Here is a 21,529-nt window from a genome sequence, read left to right as displayed (position 1 = left end):
CTCAGCCGCGGTGTATAGTATGTTAATGTGTTGATTATTAATGTGCATGAGTGGTTAGTGATTTTGAGTAGCTCTGGCTGAAATTAAACAACCTGTAACCCGCAGGCCTGAAGCAATATTCCCGTCTCTGTTACAGTCCCGCCCACCATCCAACCATTTGAGTTTCCCCGGTTTTCCATCGGCCAGCGAGTCTTCGTCCCCTGTGTGGTTATGTCTGGTGACCAGCCCGTCTTCATCACCTGGCAGAAGGATGGTCGGCCAATCCCGGCCAGCCTGGGCGTTACCATAGACAACATAGACTTCACCAGCTCCTTGCGTATCTCTAACCTCACACTGATGCATAACGGCAACTACACCTGCATCGCACGGAATCAGGCTGCTGCTGTGGAACACCGGAGTGAGCTCATTGTCCGAGGTGAGGAGGGGAGAGATGGGTAAGAGAGTCAATCTGGATGTGATTTACAGAAGTTCAGTGCTGTGGAAAAGTTTGGATCCACCCCTCATTTCTTTATGTTTCACGTGCAAGCAGCCAGACTTTCTTGTAAAAAGATTTTTTAACTGGCTTTGAGCAGTAATTCTCCAGGCTTTCTGAAAGTTTAATCAATGAAAACTGCCAAAGATTAAACAGTTTGGGTACTTTTTCAAGTGGTGGACAAAACAAGAAGTGACAGACAGCTATATAAAAAGTTATGTACAGCATAGAGGCCTGATTTGAGGTGTGGTGCTTTTATTTGGAAGATTTTGCTGTGAACAGACAACATGCAGTCAAAAGAGCTCTCCATGCTGGTGAAATAAGCCATCCTTAAGCTGCAAACACAACAAAAACCCCATCTGAGATACTGCTACAATATTAGGAGCGGCAAAATCTAGTTTGGCACATCCTGAAAGAAAGAAAGCACTGGTGAACTCCGCAAGATCGCAGAATCATTTCCATGGTGAAGAGAAACCCGTCCACAACAGCCAACAAAGTGAACAACACTCTCCAGGAGGAAGGTGTATCGATATCCGTGTCTACCATAAAGAGAACAGTGCGTGAAAGTAAATACAGACGGTTCACTGCAAGGTACAAGACCTCAACAATAGAAAGGCTGGGTTGGACATCTAAAAAAGGCAGCACAGTTCTGGAAAAACCTTCTTTGGACAGATGAAACCAAGATCAACCTCTACCAGAATGATGGCTAGAGAAAAATACGGAGAAGGTGTGAAACACCTCATGATCCAAAGCATACCACATCATTGGTAAAACAGGGCGGAGGCAGTGTGTTAGCCTCGGTGTGCACTGCTGCCAGCGACAGTGGGACACTGTTTATTGACGATGTGATACAGTAAGCAGCTGAATGAATTTTGAGGTGTTCGGAGACATACTCTCTGCTCACATCCAGCTAAATGCAGTCAAAGTTCTTGGGTGGCGTTTCTTAATAAAGTTGGACAATTACCCAAAACATACAGCTAAAGCAACCCAGGGGTTTATTGAAGCAAAGAAGGCAAATATACTTGAATGGACCAGTCAGTCACCTGATCTTGCTGTCGCGGCCCAGTGGCCACCAGAAGTATGGACTCGAGTGTAGACAGCACACGGAAGCACGGAGAAAGAGTGAAGGCAACACTTTCTTTACAGAGAGTGAAGGAAGCAACAGTGTAACTAAACCTACACACGAGGTCCTTGGAGATTCAACCGAAGGAACTTAACAACAATAAAGATCACTGTGAACTAAGCACTTGAGTTTCACAGTGATAAACTGATTACCATGAACTATAACAACACTAGGATTAACGAGAGCATGGCTATGATAGATACTAAACAACAACACATGAAAATCACAAAACAGTAAAAATTCCAAGCTATGAAAAGAGTCCATGAGTGTTGCCCAAGAGCTGACGTGTTCAAGGGCCAGCAAACCCGATACGGGGTAACTGCCCGCACAGGAACCCTGTGGCGTGGAGGTAAGGAAGAGGCTAGACTGGGGTCACGGAGCCGGGGAGTTCGGAGTCACTGTAACTGAAGGAAGCAGACGTCAAAGGGAGTTCTAGACACAATAGATTGCGTGCAGTCTTACTTTCTGCAGGCGGGCGCAAAGTGCGAAGGGGTAAATGGTCTGGGTGAGCCGAGAGAGAGTCCAGAGAGGGTCCGAGATGTTCCAGTGAGTTTGGCATGTAGGCAGGCAGCAGTGAAGCGGTGAGGCAGCCGGGCAGGCCAGCGACTGAGAAGAGGTTAGTTTATGGCAGGTTAGGTAATGACATCCCAGAGGATTACTGCGAGTGAAAGAGAAGCACAGGTAAGTATGAGCAACACTATGAGTATCAAACATGAGCTGTGACAGCCTTCACTAACTGAGGTTATCAGACAATCTGCCGAAGAGGGATTGTGAGCGCTGGCAGCCAAATTACTTCCAGGTGCAGCCTGTCAGTGATGAAGCGGTGACTCCGCCCAGAGGTGGAATCACCAACGCTGTGGAAAAAGCCAAGTTTACTCTTTAACAAGATTTCAGCTGGTAAAGACTAAACTTCAGACAGAAAGGGCCACAAATAAACAGCAACTGCAGTAAAGGCCTGGCAGAACATTAAAAAGTAGGAAGCCCGGCATCTGGTGATGTCCATGAGTTCAAGACTTTGAGTATTAGAACTGAACCCCTTAAATGAAGGGACTGTGTTAAAATGCTTTAGTTCCTCACATTTTTATGCAGTCTTTTTGTTCAACCTTCTGCAGTTCAATCGCATCGGAGTTACTTCATTTCAATGGGCGACCATGGCTCAGGGGGTTGGGAAGCGTATCTGTAACCGGAAGGTCGCGGGTTCGGTCCCCGGGCTCTCTGTCCTGGTTGTTGTGTCCTTGGGCAAGACACTTTACCCTACTGCCTACTGGTGATGGCCAGAGGGGCCGATGGTGCGATATGGCAGCCTCGCTTCTGTCAGTCTGTCCCAGGGCAGCTGTGGCTACAACTGTAGCTGCCTCCACCAGTGTGTGAATGTGAGAGTGAATGAATAGTGGCATTGTAAAGCGCTTTGGGTGCCTTGAAAAGCGCTATATAAATCCAATCCATTATTATTATTATTATTATTATTCAAATTTGTTGTGGTAAAAAACTTGGAAAAATCAGGAAAAACTTGTCTCTGTCCAAATATATATGGACCTAACTGCATCAATGATCTCAAACGGTGCACATTGTGGGATCATCCTGATAGAGAATTGAACAAACAGCAGCCAGCATCCAAAGACAATCGATGAATGTCCTTCAAGAAGCCGGGAGAACTTTCCCAGAAGACTGCTTAAAGAAACCCACAAGAGTTCAGAATGTCTTCAGCCAGAAGTGGCCCTCTGGGCAGGTTTGTGTGGCTGTATGTGGCCCACAATATAAAATGAGTTTGACATTCCTGCTTTAGCCCTTTAGTAATTCTAAACCTTGTGAGAATTGTATAAACTTTTTTGCATTTATGTATGTTTACACGTTTCAATAAATCACTGTTCCTATTTCCCATTTTCCTGGAAAATGTAAAGAAATGAGGGGTGGCTGCACTTCTCAGGAGTTTAAGGAAGCGGATGTTTGCGGACCACACTGTACTTTCACTTGGTCTTTTTCCCCATTCTGAACTGAAATGTTCCTGTGACTTTTTAGATGTAAAGATCTCACAGTAAGGTTTCTTCACTTGCAGTTCCTCCCAAATTTGTGGTGCAACCTAAAGACCAGGATGGCATCTACGGGAAAGCAGTGATACTAAACTGCTCAGCTGAAGGCTATCCTGTTCCTACGATCCAGTGGGAATACTCTAAAGGTAAACCTGCACAGTTTACACACACGTTGATTACACAGCCGTCTCCCTGAGGTTTGTTGCAAGTGTTGGATGTTTTACATGTTTTCAAACACTTTTAAAATCATTCTCTTGAGTTGAGAAGAGTTGCTGCATTGAAAAATACTGTTATTTATTCATTATTTATTTATTTTACCTACAGCAAGCTTATCCTCTGTTGCCAGCACACCTAATACGATGTCCACAGCCATGAGGATGAATGCATAAAAACCCTCAAGTCAAACCTGCGTTTCAAGGAATAGTTTTCTGTTTCTCTGTAACGAGGAAGTGGGTGTGAAATTATGTAACTGTGGTACTTCACGTGTAACATTTCTCAGCCCAGCTGGACACAACAGCAAAGTTTGAGATATGAGATATAAGATAAAAAAAATGCATAATTAGAGTTTTTAATTCTTTCAGTTAAACTGGCAGCTGCAGAGCAAGAAGACGTGTGTTTAATGGTTTGAGATCTCTGAAGGTTTTCATAACATAAACACATAAAATAACAATGATTTGTTTTTTATTCCTCTTCCATTGGACTAAAGCTGGGCAAACACTGTGCGACTTTTTCAGTCGCGTTTTTCAGCTCCTGCTCAAACAGTACAATTGAATCGCAGAGGTTAGAAGTTCATAGGTCACGATGCAGGCTCTCACACGATACGGCCCGATGCTCTGATGCGACCTGAGTGCTCACACTGTGCATCCATAACATGAAGCTTATAACACAAAATCTGTCTCTCGCTCTCGCTCTCTGTCTTTCACTCACTCAGACACACACACACACACACACACACACCGTCAACTTTGCTAAATTGCTAATGAAGAAACGCTGACCAGGCAGCTGTGATTGAGCAGCAATGTCCATCCAACTCTTTCCACGGCTGTTGTGGTTGTGATAATGTTGTGAGGCCACATCGTTGGTCCAAGTTGGAAACTCGGGCCGATCCCTAAAACTGTCGCACGACTGAAAAATCGTCTCCAAATATCGCACAGTGTATGGCCAGCTTAATTTTCCGTCCATCGTTTGGGGGGCGCTGGAGGCTGTTCCAGCTGCTATGGGTGAAGGCAGGGGGACACCCTTGATGGGTCTCTCAAATTCACAGCTACAAGCAATTTAGATTCACCAATTAACCCCACTAGTGGGGGTTAGTGGACTTACGTATAAATGAAAAATTCTGAGTTTGCACAATCTCAGTATTTGTAAGACTCTTTTAATGTCAGTTTTACTGTGTAACAAATGCATTACTATTGTCCCTTACCACCATTTCTCTTTTGAAAACTTCAGATTTACAGTATAGGCTTAATTATAAAAAGGAATTGTGGGATATGTGGTACTCAAACCGTACTAGACTACCACTAGCTCATTTGAACCCATAAAACAAAGCCTTACTATTTCTGTAGTATAAATAAAATGCACAAAATGTAATGTTTTTATCTGTAAAGGTTTTCATTGAGACTTTAGCAGGAGCATCGAACAGCAAACTGGACTGCCTCATGCAGTTTACTATTGACAAACCGTGTATTTTCTCTGACAGGCGCTGGAGTCCCACAGTTTAAACCCATCCCCCTCAACTCAGGCTTTCGGATTGAAGTGTTGGTCAACGGCTCTCTGCTCATCAAGCACGTGCTGGAAGAAGACAGTGGTTTCTACCTGTGTAGAGTCAGCAATGACGTCGGGGCCGACGTGAGCAAGTCGATGTACCTCAACGTCAAAAGTAAGTCTGACAGGACGACAGCACCTATTAGAGCCAAAGAATGTAAATTTGGCATGTTTGGTTTTTGTCCTGTTGACTCTCCTCTTTCATGCACCAGCTGCTGGTGCATTAAAACAAAAAGTTAAAGCTAAAGCACAAAGGTTAAGTGAGCTGAACTTCGACAGTCAGTCAGGCCACCAGAAAGATGTCACCACGGTTGCTTGCGCTGTGCTTTCTGCCTGAACGAATCCCACGAAAGCAACGCACACAGCCTCTACACCACATCTCTTGGAGAAAGTACAGCATTTATCTGCTGTGTGGCCAAGGATTTAGCTCCCCTCCATTAATCCCTGAATTCTGCATGCGAGCAAGAGCTGCCATGTGGAAAAGAGGGCTGTGGAATACAGCAAGGGAGTTTGGAAGAAGGAATAGGTTATCCACGTCTTTTCTCCTCATCTCTGTGTCCTATATGTCTTCTATCTTGTCTTTAGTTTAGTAAGTAGAAGAAAATGTTAACTATTTGCTGAGTTGTTTGTGTTCTTGTATAGATAATACACTTTTTAATAGGAATGCTGCCCTCTTGAGGTTGAAAGTCTGTTTAATAAACCATGAGAGCGCATAAATTATTCCAGCGCATCTTCTCAGAAAGAGAGATGTTGAAAGCAGCCTGCAGAAATGGTAGGAATGGTTTTAAGAGCTTCCTTCAAGGTGAAAACAACAACCTCAGAAATAATGTATATGTGAGTTTTACCAAAAAGTACAGTTACTTAACTTTAGCTGGTGATTGTGGATGTGTCCGTGGATGTGTGAGCTCCAACTGCTTTACTGCGGCTCGGCGCTCATTTTGATTGGTTGCTGTTAGATAAAGCTTTTGCCACCACGGCTCTTATCAAGCCCGAGCAGGGTATTCCCTGCTGAGTGTCTAACTGTCTGCCAGCCACAGCCAAATAGGCTCCAACTCCTTTATGACCCCCTCTGTCTGATTGAGGCCCACCATGTCACCTCATAGACAAGTGTGCTCAGAAGCACCAGCTCTCAGTGTAGCTGCGGTTTGGTGTCTTAGGCCATTTGAGTGTGAGTCACGGTTGAATTTTCTTATTGATACTTGAATCCTCACACCTCGGTGAAGTGTTGTGTCTTTAATTTATTTTTTAACACACGTTCCTCAGACCTCAGAGTTCTTGAACTTGGTAAAAATCTGAACCTTTAACTGGAACACAACTCCTTTATTGGGTGGCTGTAGCTCAGGCGGTAGAGCAGGTCATCCACTGATCAGAAGGTTGGTGGTTTGATTCCTGGCTTCCCCTAGTCTACATGCCAAATATCCTTGGGCAAGATACTAACCCCAAATTGCTCTCCGATGCATCCATCGGAGTATGAATGTGTGTGAATGTTAGCTATGAAGCACTTAGAAAGATGTGCTTGTGCGAATGGATGAATGCACAAGTTGTGTAAAGTGCTTTGAGTACTCAGATGAGTAGAAAAGCGCTATATAAGAACCAGTCCATTTACTTTATCTCTCAAATGTCCTTAAATCATCAGCTGACAAGCTACTTTCTAAATAATCTTTCCCCTTTAGGTTTTCTGAAACTCTCGAAGCTCGGGACGTCATAAGATCATCATTTGCAAAGTGCGTGCTCTAGTCCAGTGTGTATCTTACAAGAGCATCGAGTTGTATAAGCAATATTACAGACTGATTATCATTATGATTAGTATATTGTGGATTTGACATTGATAACCACCAGAAACACCAGAGAAGTACAAGGAGAAAAAATCATTTGTTGACTGTAGCTTTCTCATTTACGCTTACACTTCACTTAAGCTTTGTCAAGCTAAGCCTAACCGGTTTGTAGCATCGTAAACCCAATATCTCCAGGTTGTCAAACTGTGTGAAAAGGCAAAACCTTTATGGAAAAACCGTTGGATGTTGGATTAGATGGTATACATGTTAGAAACTAACAAACGTTTAGTTAGTCTCTGCATTTGGATTACAACTTTGAGTTTCTAACACAGTACACAACCTAATCTCACTGGTTTGAACTCTTTATATAAACCACATTATTTATAACACGTGTCAAACACACTGCAAGATTTGGATTTTTATTTAACAGATTATTTGTCTTTGTCTTCTTTATGTTTGCAGCCCCTCAGGTGCATGCTGTGCTCCTGAAGCATCTGCCCGTTGTTGTGGTAGTTGTCCTGATTTGTGCCTCTTCTGTGCAGTAACCCAAATCTCCCCGCGTGCCAAGGGAGCCACACCTCATCCTCTATCCCGTGTGTGTCTGTGTGTGGACAATGAGCTCATTAACCCGTACAGTTTCTCTCTGTGCTTGACAGAGACGGTGCACCACAGTAATGCCTGAATCTGTGATGTCCTGTACACCGTGTGCTGCCTTTATGTTGTTTATTCAGACCAGCCTACACTAATTGAACAGTGGCAAGCACTTAAGAGGCTTAGGAGCCAATTTGAGAGGCACACAATCTGACGCATGCTGGACCAGTCACGTGATGGACAGACGGCTTGATCTTCACTCACTATTATTGGCCGTCCACATGTGGCTTGATGCATTGGCAAACAATAGATTGAATGAGAAGCTTTAACATATGTAAGCATAGAAATATTTATGGTGAAGATGCTGTCAGTTTTGTGTGCGTGTGGGACACAGGTGAGCAAACAAGCTCATAAGCCCACACAAAGACAGAGATTTCACACAAAGGTGTGCACACTTTACTGTAAAGGCACTGATACAGTGCAGAGCAGTGCAGCCATTACTAAAGAATAATGGGCCAGGCAGCTAATGCAGTGCTTGGGATAGATCCCACTCCACCAGGCTATTGTAGTGGACTGCCTGGGAAATGAATTGCATCTATTGTGATGTCTTTGCTTGGCACTTTCATTGTTATGAGTGTCTGTGCATAGGCTCATGTCTCGTCATAATACACCATGCATCATGCAGGATGAGCACCAACACTACACTAACAGCCAGCAGAAACTGCTCGCGCTCTCTGCCGGGGGAGAGCAAGTGTGTGCACATGCACTCTGTTTGTTTTTCTCTCATAGGCTTCCTTATTTGAGTAGTAATCACTTTTTGTCCTGTGTGAAAACTGGTTGCAGATGGCGGCTTGAATGAATGATTTTTATGTCATTTACAGTCAAGCATCTCTACCTACAAAACAGATGCTATTCAGTCAATTCATTACCAATCCACAACAGATGCTATCAGAGGCGGTCAACAGCCACTCAGTGTTTATCAGGGCCAATTAAAACCAATCAAGCCTGTTAGACATCATAATGCCTGCAGACGCAGTGATGAAGCGTCACTCGAGTGCAGTGCGAAATGGTCTTATGGTCGCGGAGCAGTCTCAAGCACAGAATCCTCTTGGGGCCGGGTTTTAAAGAGACTTTCATCTAAATCCAAAACAGTTTAGTTTTCTGCTGTCTTTGATCAGCAAATGAATCTTAAACAAAGACTTGTTTTTCAGTGAAGAAATAAATTCTTCTTTTTAAAAAAAGAAGCTTTGTACAGGATAAAAAGTCTGCAAGTAATTCTGAAAGTTCTCTTGATACCTTTTGGGACTCACCGCATCACTTCCTGTTGCTTTTACTCTCAACACAGTGCAAACCTGTAACAGACCTTGGAGGTTCAGGCTGGATTCACTGGGTAAACAGAAGTGGTCGACTGCAAGAACTGCAGTATATTTTCAGTGTATAAGAAAGTATGAGCCTTGTTTTGCACACTCCACTAGTCAGTGCTGGTAAGTTGTCTACTTTGCTGGATTTAAAGTAGTCAGCACTTTTTTTTTCTAAATGAATTTTAGAGAAATATTAAGCCCAGTTTAACCCTTGGACCAGTTAAAAGTGTGACTGTGAAACAAAGAAGTTCCCTTGACTCTCATTGTGTTTATTGAGCCTACTTGCACTAAGCCACTGTTCCAGTGTGCAGGCCTATATTTGCTATCATGCTTCACGTCCAAGCCAATTGTGCAGCTAAAGGAATTATTTCAGTACATTGCAGGCAGCCAGTGAACCAGTCATCACCGCAGCACAATACCCCACGTCAAGGCTGCCTCTTCCCCAGCGCCCACTTACAGTGTGCCCTCAAGGCATAAAGCTAGATGCATCTCAGCTTGTCTTTTCTTGTCAGCCCTTGTGGCCCCATTGAGCCGGGGTGCCCTTTGGCTCACATTGGCCAGGCTGCCTGTGTAGAATGTAGACTAGCATCCCAGTGTTCACACCACGGAGGGATCCACAGCTTGTATTTGTGGAGAAGCCGGCTCACCGTAAGTCTTCTTGTTAATTCAAAGGTTTCACTTTTTAAAAGCAGCTATTACATCAATCACACAAGAGATGCTGTATACCAAGGAAAAAACGGATCGTCACCACGACTGATGTAAACAGTACCCTCCCAAGAGAAATTCACACCAGGATCCATACAGGAGAGGTGCCACTTTAATTATTACGGTGTGAATGAGAGGTGATCCCTGATAAGTGCAGCGCCAACACAGCAGTCAAACTTTTCTTAAAAGCCATTAACGATGGCATAGTTTTCTTTTTGCAGGATGTACAAAGTGAAGCTTGGTGTCCGTGTCCATTTTATTGTTATTAACAAATAAATAAATAAAAGTAATCCTGCTTCACCACCTCTCACATCTCATTGATCCTCTGAGACGGTGTGACTGCTTTCTTTCTTTGATCTCATATGAATAGCCCCACGCCGACGTAGCCATTCACCCATAATTATATGTTAGTATTATTCTCCTGACTCCACCATTTGGCTAATTCTGTTTTCCACATCGCTAACACCAGCAGTTACAGGCATTAGAAACATTTTCTTTTTTTGTGTTGTCTTTTATTTCTGCATTGCGACATTCGGGGTGTGATTGTGTAATCATCATCATGCTCCCGTGGAAATCAATGGCAGGTCTGCGTTCTATTCCTGGCTACTACAAATGGCCCTATTTCTAAGAGTACAGACGAAGGAGAGAGCGCGAGAGAGAGAGGAGGCAGGCAAGGAGAGGAGAGGAGAGACTGTCCGATGCTGGTTGGCATGGTAACCTGGCCAGGTGAAAGGGAGCCTGGGAGAAGGGGGAGAGGGAGGGGGTGGGGTGCTTTTGTCTCAGGGGAGTAGCCTATCAGCAGCCAGCCTATCCCCCACAATCCCCTGCAGGCTTAAGCGTATCATCACTGCCCTCTGGGTTGCTGTGGAGGAACAGGGCTCTCCTCACCTCCATAAAAGACACAATGTGCAGTGCAGTAAACATACACAACGCAGTCCACTGTTTCCTCTCTCGAATGCTCATGCCTTCCTTCAGCCTTCCTTGGCAACATGTCACATCTTACTGGTTCCTACTGGAGACCAGTATGTAAGCGGTTTTCCTGTGTGTGTGTGTGTGTTTGTGCATGACTCTAAGCTCTTTATGTGTGCTTGAGTTCATCATGTCATTGTGTGTTTGTTTTTGTTTAATGATATGTACAATCCGTCTTTTCCAGACATCTGCACGCACACCTCCAGTTATGTTTAGAGCTGAATTAGGCATCGGGGAGCCGGTGCTTTCTGACACAAGGAGATACCCTTTTCCCACCATCTGTCCTCTCATTCTCTTTTTCTTTCCTCCCTCTGTCCACACTCCTTCCCCTGGTTCTGTTTCCATAATTCTGCTGGATATTAAAGAAATATATCAACACAACAATTACGAGGCCATAAAATGAGCCTCGGGGCTGGCGCAGCTGGGCTGCTCACACACAGGGTTGTACACACATACATTTACATAGACACAAGCTGCATACGCCTCATCTCAGAGGCCTCTTCATGGTGCAGAGGCACTCCTGCTTTTAAAGAAATGTTTGCTTTTGTCTTTAATCTCAAATCAGGATTTCCTATTTCATTAATGTGGGAAAAAATAATAAAAAAATATATTATCCCAAAAATGGAACCTTTGGGGGGGTTGTTCCACAGTATTTTAAAATTTGAAAAGGCTGCCAAAAATTTCATCCAATGTTTTCTGTGCATTTCAAACAGCAAATAAATGTAAATTTTCTTTGTCTGCTGTACCCAACTAAAGCACTGGTTTCTACTGGTGAGCCTCTCCGAGGTGGAGCAGCTGCTCTGATTATTTTTTGTTCGATCAAAAAACTTTAGGTTTAGCTTCTACAAAGACTAGTTTACATATACATTCATTAATTTTTTCCTCATTGGTTTCCTGTCACATCAGTTACTGTTGTTGCTTGGAAAACAGGAACTGCTACTGAGGCATTTAGGAAACATTTGTAAATTGGAACTACAAAAGAAAAAAAACCTGTAAAGGGCACAGCGATAGTTTGTGTACAAAAACCTGAGCTGCTTCTCGTGTTTTTGTTTTTTTTTACCTTGCTTCCAATGATCCAAAACTTTTTGGCATTTTTGTAAAGTGCTCTCGAGTGATAGTTCCCCCGGCTTTCTGACTGAAGGTCTTTCGATTCATGTTGGAGATCTTATCAAAACTGATGAAATTATAAATGCAGAAAAGTACCATCAGATTTTTATCCACCATGCAATACGATCTGGGAAGTAACAATTTCATTTTTCAGCATGGATCCAAACACACTGTCAATGCAATAAAAGCAAACCTGGATAGAACATCACACGATGAAAGACTGATAGTCATGGATTGGCCCCCCAGAGCTTGAACCGCAACATTATTGAAGTACATAGTCTTGACAGTTAATGGAACAGAATGCAGCCTTCTGTAGTGAACTTTCTAGTGTTTAAAAGCTGGATCCATGTCAGGAAAACATTATAAGTAAACTCTACCAATTCTGCTGCCGGTCAAATATACGACCAGAATCATACCAGCGGCTCGTTGATGGCTACCAAAACCATCTGGTCGAACTTGCTAAGGGACACTTAATCATATATTAGTGGTGTATGTATATATTTGAGCCTGAATGTCTCATTTTTGATTAGTGGAAATCCCAAAAAATTTTAAAGTTGAGCACCCAGAAGACATTGTTAAAAGCCCCAAATTACTGTTACAGTCCTGCCCATGATGAGTGAACGTAAACGTCTACACAACTGTATAATGATGCTCTTGTGATGAGCGTAGTTTCAATGTTTCTTTACAAAATGCCAGATACTAAAATATCTTAAAGTTTACAGTACACAGGTATTCTCCACACCTGATGAGCCGAGCCTTCTCAGTCTCTTCGTTGCCCTTCCTTTTTGTCACCTAGCGTAGTATCCCACTGTGCCAGGAGTGTCAACAACACGGCCCCGTGCCACCTCGGAGCCACTTACATGGCGAAATGAAAGTAGCTTTGCTCTCAAACGATAACGTTTACATAAAGCCGGAGCGGTTATTTATTTCCCCTCACTTTTCCAAATGTGTCTCACAAAAAATTCATACTTGTCATGCAAAATAAATCAGCGTTCTTTTCCAGAGCCGAGCCTCAAATGGCGGCAGAGTGAATAAGAGATGAGGCTTAAATGTTCGCAACCTCTTGCCTGACACGTCCCATCAGATCAGCAGAGTAACGCTTTGTGTGTGTGTATGTGGGGGGGGGGGACGCAAAATGAGAGCGAGCACACGTGTTGGCGTGCATGCGCAGGCAGAGGTGTGTTTATGTGTGAGAGCATCTGGGAGTGGAAGGTTGTTATACACTCTGCTGTGGGTGTAATGAGCCATGTACAGTACGTCATTAGTGTACATTTAGTGTGGTGTCTTCAGTGTTGTTAGAGCATAACTGTACCACTTAGTACCCTACGATGCACGCCAGAGCTGTGCGCTGCCATCAACACAACATTACAGGTTTTATATCTGCTGTTTCAACAAAACACACGTGAAGCTTCGTGTTTTTTTCTATTTATTTATTTTTGCTTTCAGCTTTTATCGTATTTTAATATAAAATTTACAAAATGAATACTAAACATTTTTGCAAAACTAAAAAAACAACGTTTGCTCTGTAAGAAGTTCCAGAAAAGGAATTCGTTCATTTTTATTTCATGATGTTTATGTTTAGGACAGCAGAGTCATCAGCTGCTCCTCACCTTCCAGCCAATCATAGGCCTGCCTGTTAACTGTGTTATTTGATTGTTTATGCTTTTTTTACTACATAGTGCATCTTTAACTGAGGAACATCTTTCTGATAGATATAATATTACATTGAATATAATGAAATCATAGTGTCAGTTTACTCTGAATGGGTTTTAGGTATTTTAGGCTTACAGTGTTAAAAGGAGCTATAAGAGCAATTAGTTCCCAAGTAATCGCTTGCTTAAAGAGGCAGAGGTGAAGGGATGAGGACTAGCAGAAAGTACAGATATCACTATTGTTGCGCCTCCTCGAGGGCGTAACAACAACACAACAACTCCAGAAACCCAGTACAAGTGTTATACGCTGAGACAAGTTTAATGGCAGCTTTCTCACAAAAGCAATGACCCAAATTCATAAAACAAATGTTGGGGAGAAAGGGACAGTTAGGTTGTGCCAAAAAAAACCCCACAAAAAGACAAAACCAAAACGTAGCTGAGCTCTTACCCCAGAAAAACAAGGAAGGAAAAAAGTCCACAACTCAAAACAAGCTCAAAAATGACATGGGTGGCACCAACATACTTACCTAAGAAAACATGCAGCCTGCAGACACGTGACACTATTGAACATACTATTCAATTCAATTCAATTCAATTTTATTTATATAGCGCCAAATCACAACAAAAGTCGCCTCAAGGCGCTTCATAGATACAGAGAAAAACCCAACAATCATATGACCCCCTATGAGCAAGCACTTTGGCGACAGTGGGAAGGAAAAACTCCCTTTTAACAGGAAGAAACCTCCGGCAGAACCAGGCTCAGGGAGGGGCGGCCATCTGCTGCGACCGGTTGGGGTGAGAGAAGGAAGACAGGATAAAGACATGCTGTGGAAGAGAGACAGAGGTTAATAACAGATATGATTCAATGCAGAGAGGTCTATTAATACATAGTGAGTGAGAAAGGTGACTGGAAAGGAAAAACTCAATGCATCATGGGAATCCCCCGGCAGCCTACATCTATTGCAGCATAACAAAGGGAGGATTCAGGGTCACCTGGTCCAGCCCTAACTATATGCTTTAGAAAAAAGGAAAGTTTTAAGCCTAATCTTAAAAGTAGAGATAGTGTCTGTCTCCCGAATCCAAACTGGAAGCTGGTTCCACAGAAGAGGGGCCTGAAAACTGAAGGCTCTCCCTCCCATTCTACTTTTAAATACTCTAGGAACAACAAGTAGGCCTGCAGAGCGAGAGCGGAGCGCTCTAATAGGGTGATATGGTACTACAAGGTCATTAAGATAAGATGGGGCCTGATTATTTAAGACCTTGTATGTGAGGAGCAGGATTTTGAATTCAATTCTGGATTTAACAGGAAGCCAATGAAGGGAAGCCAAAACAGGAGAAATATGCTCTCTCTTTCTAGTCCCTGTCAGGACTCTTGCTGCAGCATTTTGGATTAGCTGAAGGCTTTTCAGTGAGTTTTTTGGACATCCTGATAATAATGAATTACAGTAGTCCAGCCTGGAAGTAATAAATGCATGAACTAGTTTTTCAGCGTCACTCTGAGACAGGATATTTCTAATTTTAGAGATGTTGCGCAAATGGAAGAAAGCAGTCTTACATATTTGTTTAATATGTGCGTTGAAGGACATGTCCTGGTCAAAAATGACTCCAAGGTTCCTCACCGCGTTACTGGAGGCCAAGGTAATGCCATCCAGAGTAAGAATCTGATTAGATATCATATTTCTAAGATTTTCAGGGCCGAGTACAATAACCTCAGTTTTATCTGAATTAAGAAGCAGAAAGTTAGCGGCCATCCAGGTCTTTATGTCTTTAAGACATTCCTGCAGTTTAACTAATTGGTGTGTGTTATCTGGCTTCATGGACAGATAGAGCTGGGTGTCATCTGCATAGCAGTGAAAATGTATGCTATGTCTTCTAATGATACTGCCTAAGGGAAGCATGTATAATGTAAACAGAATTGGTCCTAGCACTGAACCCTGTGGAACTCCATAATTAACCTCAGTGTGTGAAGAGGACTCTCCATTTACATGCACGAATTGGAGTCTATTAGATAGATATGATACAAACCACTGCAGCGCAGTACTTGTAATACCTACAGCATGTTCTAATCGCTCTAATAGGATATTATGATCAACAGTATCGAACGCTGCACTGAGGTCTAGCAGGACAAGCACAGAGATGAGTCCACTGTCAGAGGCCATAAGAAGATCATTTGTAACCTTCACTAAAGCTGTTTCTGTGCTGTGCTGAGCTCTGAAACCTGACTGAAACTCTTCAAATAAACCATTCCTCTGCAGATGATCTGTTAGCTGTTTGACAACTACTCTTTCAAGGATTTTTGATATGAAAGGAAGGTTGGAGATTGGCCTATAATTAGCTAAGACTGCTGGGTCTAGAGATGGCTTTTTGAGTAAAGGTTTAACTACAGCCAGCTTGAAGGCCTGTGGTACATAGCCGATTATTAGAGATAGGTTGATCATATTTAAGATCGAAGAATTAATTAATGGCAGGACTTCTTTGAGCAGTTTTGTAGGAATGGGGTCTAAAAGACACGTTGATGGTTTGGAGGAAGTAATTATTGAAGTTAACTCAGAAAGATCAATTGGAGAAAAAGAGTCTAACTTAATATCAATGGTACTAAGAGTAGCTGTAGATAATATTACATCTGTGGGATGATTATTGGTAATTTTTTCTCTAATGATAAAAATTTTATTTGTGAAGAAGTTCATGAAGTCATTACTAGTTAACGTTAAAGGGATGGTTGGCTCAAAAGAGCTCTGACTTTTTGTCAGCCTGGCTACAGTGCTGAAGAGAAACCTAGGGTTGTTCTTATTTTCTTCAATCAGTGATGAATAGTAAGATGTTCTGGCTTTGCGGAGGGCTTTCTTATAAAGCAGCAAACTATTTCTCCAGGCTAAATGATGATCCTCTAGATTTGTGACACGCCATTTCCTCTCCAGATTACGAGTCATCTGCTTTAGGGTACGTGTTTCAGAATTATACCACGGAGTCAGGTACTTCTGATTTGAGGCCTTAGTTTTCACAGGAGCTACAGTATCCAGAGTCGTACGTAGTGAGGAGGTGAAATTATTAACAAGAAAATCGACCTCTGTTGGGGTAGCGTTCAGATAGCTGCTCTGCTCTGTGTTGGTACAGGGCATTGAAGATGATAACAGTGGGTGGATTATATTCTTAAACTTAGTTACAGTGCTTTCAGAAAGACATCTACTTTGATAAAGTCTACTCTTCACCGCTGTGTAATCAATTATTGTAAAAGTAAATGTTATCAGGAAATGATCAGACAGGAGAGGGTTTTCAGGAAACACTGTTACTAAATACATGTTTCACTCTTCTTGCGTTCTTTCTCTTCTCTTGAGCTTTCAAGCATGAACAGCCTGTTTAAGGTCACGCCGACGCATCACAGTGGAATTTAAGTCCAGATTTTGAAACCTTTTTATCATTATTGTTGTATAAATTGTAATTACCAACACAGTTTTTTTATGATTTATGTTTCCACTAGAATGCCCAAGGTCTTCAACTGAAATATGGAATATTGAAATACTCAAATATAAAAAATGTAAAGAACTACTAAAGCACATTGTTATTTTTTCTTTATAAACATGCAAAAATACAGTTATTTCCTTTATTTTTTTCTTGTTTTTTATGGCATGTGGTCTGATCATTTTTTAAACTGCATATATATATATATATATATATATATATCCCTCAAGCTCCCAGGCCTCTGGTAGAGGACCCGAGCTTGAAGGATAAACCGCCCGCAGGGGCGTGCTGGGTGTTTTATATATATATATATATATATATATATATATATATATATATATAAGCACATACTGGTTTAAAGCTCTTTCTCACACTACATTTGAACATTTATTCGAAAATTGATACAACAGACGGGCATCAGTAGATCTTATATGCCTACATATTTATATCAATACTGATACCACAACAATATCTTGTCAATACAAAATATCAATATCTTAATTAAAAGTTGTTGTTCCTTTGAACAACAGCTGGTGTTTACAGAGTACCGATGTCACCTGTGAAATGAAACGAACAAAATCTTTTTCTCTCCACTTTGTCTTCACACCAGTCCCCGCTATGATCACGTCCTACCCCAACACCACATTGGCCACGCAGGGCGAAGAAAAGAAGATGAGCTGCACGGCCCACGGTGAGAAACCCATCATGGTGCGCTGGGAAAAGGAGGAACGCATCATCAACCCTGAGACCAGCCGTTACGTGGTTTCTGTCAAGGAGGTGGGCGATGAAGTCATCTCCACCCTGCAGGTAGGAGGCTGAAGTGGTCAGTCTTAGATTATATTTTGTTGGTGTATGATGATGGTTTAATATTTGGCGCAGTTTCCATGTGAGTTAAATTAGATTTAAACCTAATCTAATTGTTAGACTGTATTTAAAGATGGATACTGTATGTTTGCCATCTATGGGGATGTGCTGGGATGAATCTGTAGCATCGTCACATCATTACAGACATAAGAACAAAGGGAATATTGTATTTTTACATTTACATTCAAGGCCACAAACATTCAAAAGCCAAAAACGATGGGAAACAATTTTCTAAATGATGTTTCACATCCTGCCAAGATCCTTACGCTGAGGCAACATCCCAAAATAAAAAGATACAACAATTATTCTCACTTTGTTGCTTCGGCAATACTAATGGACCAAAAGGCATCCATTAGATGTATTATTCTACACCCATTCATTATTCACGTCCTGTCGTTCCTCTGCATCCACTAGATCATGCCCACAGTGAGGGAGGATTCCGGCTTCTTCTCCTGCCATGCCATTAACTCTTTTGGTGAAGACAGAGGAATCATACAGCTCACGGTACAAGGTATAACTTCACCAGACTGAAATGCTCAAATAAAGCCATAGATCCTTTTAAGCCTCACAATAATGCATCCTCCAGTAACACTGAGTTAACTTTGGGCCTTGTAGAGCCCCCGGACCCCCCAGAAGTGGAGATCAGAGAAGTGAAAGACAGAACCATCGCACTGCGTTGGACGATGGGGTTCGATGGCAACAGTCCAATAACAGGCTTTGATATTGAGAGCAAGAATAAATCAGGTACAGTGAAGCTCATTTGAGTCCATAATTACAACATACTGGTGTAATACCAATCTGGAAAACAGCTAAGCCAGTAGAGAGACGTGAATTATTAGTGCATTCATTTAATCTCAAAGCTATAATTTAATGCACTTAGCCTGATTTGACCTCTTGAGTTCAGGCCCACCAATAAAACTTGGCCTTTCCCCCTCAGCCTCCTGGGATACTGCACAGAAGACCAAAGACGTCTCCCCTCAGCTCAACCAGGCCACCATCATCGACCTTCATCCTTCGTCCACCTACAACATCCGCATGTTTGCCAAGAACCTGATTGGGAAGAGTGAGGCCAGCAATGAGCTCACCATCACCACTGATGAAGCAGGTGAGAATTAAGAGATTGAATCCCTCACAAAGCCAAATGCATTCTGTGCTGTTTTTCTCTGCAGAACTAAATAATGCAAGCACGCAATTATCTGATTTTCAGGACTGTGAATAATGTACAGTAAGACAAAACTCGGTGTAGCAAAAACGCACGATGAAAGACAACAATCAGAGTGTGACCAACGAATTAGAGACAGGAGGCAAAAGGAGGTGAAGAGCCAACTGTGTCACTTCATTAACAGCCCGGTGACATCAGCCCATCGGCTCTGATGCATTATTGAACACACGCTGACCCTGCACTAAAAGCAAAACTTTTCAATTAGCAGCCTCGGTAGTAAATGTCACACTCTGGTCAATAGAGAAAAGCAGGAGGGAAATTACCCCCCCCCCCCAGTGCTCCCCACTCTGGCAGCCTCCCCTCACCCTCAGCAGCCACCTACATATACAAGCTCCATATATTTATCCACAGCCTCACTCATTCAGTTGGTTCGATGTGCACACTTTAATCAGACGTTTATGTCGTTGACATGATCTCAGCTCCTGATGGTCCACCTCAGGATGTGCAGCTGGAAGCCCTCTCCTCCCAGAGCATCCGAGTCACATGGAGGGTGAGTTCAGCTGATCCTGTGTGTTACCATAGACTGAATGTGTGCAGTCTTTAGCTGTATACATATAGATACAGATTTATCTCCAAATCCAGTGCTGTTCTCTCCACTGTGTCCATAAGCATTTAACCTGCTGCTCCTGTGGATTAGCTCAGCAGCGAGCAGAGTAGCTCAGCTCAGGTGTTTCTTTATTTTACTTTGAGGATTTGAACCAGTTTGCTGTAGGATATTTTATTACTCTGCTTTTTCAGAAGAAGTTACAATATTTGCATCTCTCATCTGCTTAGTTGAAAGTCGGAGAATCCATTAATTTGCAATGTGCAATAACATGTGGTCTTGTTTAAAGCTTGCATTGTTGTATTTCAAAGCAATTCAATTCATGCATCCACGTCATGCTTTCACAAATGGCACACTGCTACGCTTTAAATCAGCGGTCCCCAACCCCCGGGCCTCGGACCGGTACCGGTGCGTGAGTCGTTTGGTACCGGGCCGCGAGAGTTGAGGCTCAGGTGTGAAATGTATAGTTTTCAGGGTTTTTATCGGTTTTCAGCGTTATTTTGTCATCGTTTTTATCGTTAACTCGGTTTTCCTGGGTCTTTTCACGTGTGTTATGAATAAATCTTCTTTTTTTCGGTACCGGTACTAGTTTTATTTTGTTGTATTTATCCGCGACACCTTAAAGGCCGGTCCGTGAAAATATTGTCGGGCATAAACCGGTCCGTGGCGCAAAAATGGTTGGAGACCGCTGATTTAAATGGTAAAAAAGTGCACATTTTCTCTCAACCAGCAAAAAGAAAAGGTTTGTGCTGGTGCTTCAGTTCTCCCAGTAAATGATTAAGAAAGACAAACAGAATGATTTGAATATAAATCATTTGCAGCATTACAACATTTTCTTTTCCTTCAGCAGAATGAGGAATGCATTTGGATGCATCACCTACTTGGTGTCATGTATCGTTACACCTTCTTGTTTCCTGCCCGTACTGACCATTCAGACCTAAATACGCCCTTAATGCATTTTTGATTGTGTTTTTGTAGGTTGGGTGTTACAAACAAGATGGATTTCATTAACAGATGTGAACAACACATGATAGGAGCATGAGTGGAAAAAATCTGATTAACTGACAAATTATCTGTGTGTGTGCTAGCACTCCCTCGTTAGCACAGTGTATATTTAATTCAGCCAGAAAATCTCTAATGAGTGTTGTCATTTTTCTGCCAGCCGCCCAAAAAGCACCTCCAAAATGGGGCCATCAAAGGCTACCAGGTAGGCTACAGGGAGTACAGCTCAGGAGGAAACTACCAGTTCAGTGTGATCAGCGTGGAGACCACAGGGGACAATGCAGAAAGCCTGGTGTTGGATAATCTGAAGAAGTTCACCCAGTATGGAGTCGTGGTGCAAGCCAGTAACAGCGCTGGGACAGGGCCGTCTTCCACCGAGGTGGCTGCTACCACACTGGAGGACGGTAAGAGGGGAGGAAATAAAACTATTCTTATTATTTGCAGTTTCACATCAACATTTTAATGAATGAGAAATGTTGTACGCAGAAAATGAGACAAAACCCTTGATCTAAATACAGCACGAATACATTTGGAGTATCGCATTACAAACACAGCTGTGAAGGAGCCAGGTAGCGTGGTTTAATGTTGCAGCTATTTGTGAGGATGTAACACAACCTAGTGGAGATCACTGGGTATTACGTGTGTTGTCAGTGTTTGTTTTTATACTCTGGGTTTTTTCTACTCAGTGCCCAGTCGTCCCCCAGAGAACGTCCAGGCCGTTGCGACTTCCCCAGAGGTCATTTCACTATCCTGGCTGACGCCTCCTAAAGAAGCTCTGAATGGCAACTTGCTGGGATTCAGGGTTATCTACTGGGCCAACCTGCCTGATGGAGGTACACGCGCGCACACACACACACACACACACACACACACGAGAGCATGCAAACCTGAG

The 21,529-nt window shown here is 42.6% G+C and overlaps 1 protein-coding gene across 2 annotated transcripts in view; it reads left to right on the top strand.

Moving 5' to 3' along the window:
- Positions 1 to 21,529, top strand: part of dscama (Down syndrome cell adhesion molecule a) — a 112,848-nt gene that overhangs the window by 78,232 nt on the left and 13,087 nt on the right. For both annotated transcript variants that reach the window (XM_085288203.1, XM_085288202.1), the window contains exons 9-18: positions 137 to 415; positions 3,652 to 3,771; positions 5,322 to 5,501; positions 17,616 to 17,812; positions 18,284 to 18,380; positions 18,485 to 18,613; positions 18,807 to 18,974; positions 19,511 to 19,581; positions 20,798 to 21,041; positions 21,324 to 21,470. In XM_085288203.1, coding sequence (XP_085144329.1) covers positions 137 to 415; positions 3,652 to 3,771; positions 5,322 to 5,501; positions 17,616 to 17,812; positions 18,284 to 18,380; positions 18,485 to 18,613; positions 18,807 to 18,974; positions 19,511 to 19,581; positions 20,798 to 21,041; positions 21,324 to 21,470 — 1,632 coding nt within the window. The remainder of the gene's footprint in view (positions 1 to 136; positions 416 to 3,651; positions 3,772 to 5,321; positions 5,502 to 17,615; positions 17,813 to 18,283; positions 18,381 to 18,484; positions 18,614 to 18,806; positions 18,975 to 19,510; positions 19,582 to 20,797; positions 21,042 to 21,323; positions 21,471 to 21,529) is intronic.

The sequence above is a fragment of the Mchenga conophoros genome, linkage group LG10, assembly GCF_057382185.1.
Source record: "Mchenga conophoros isolate Kocher_MC1m ecotype Shallow Benthic linkage group LG10, M_conophoros_male_GT1.1, whole genome shotgun sequence".
NCBI classification, from domain to species: Eukaryota; Metazoa; Chordata; class Actinopteri; order Cichliformes; family Cichlidae; genus Mchenga; species Mchenga conophoros.
Note: the sequence above shows the minus strand (reverse complement) of the source record. Positions and strands in the feature narration are given on the sequence as shown.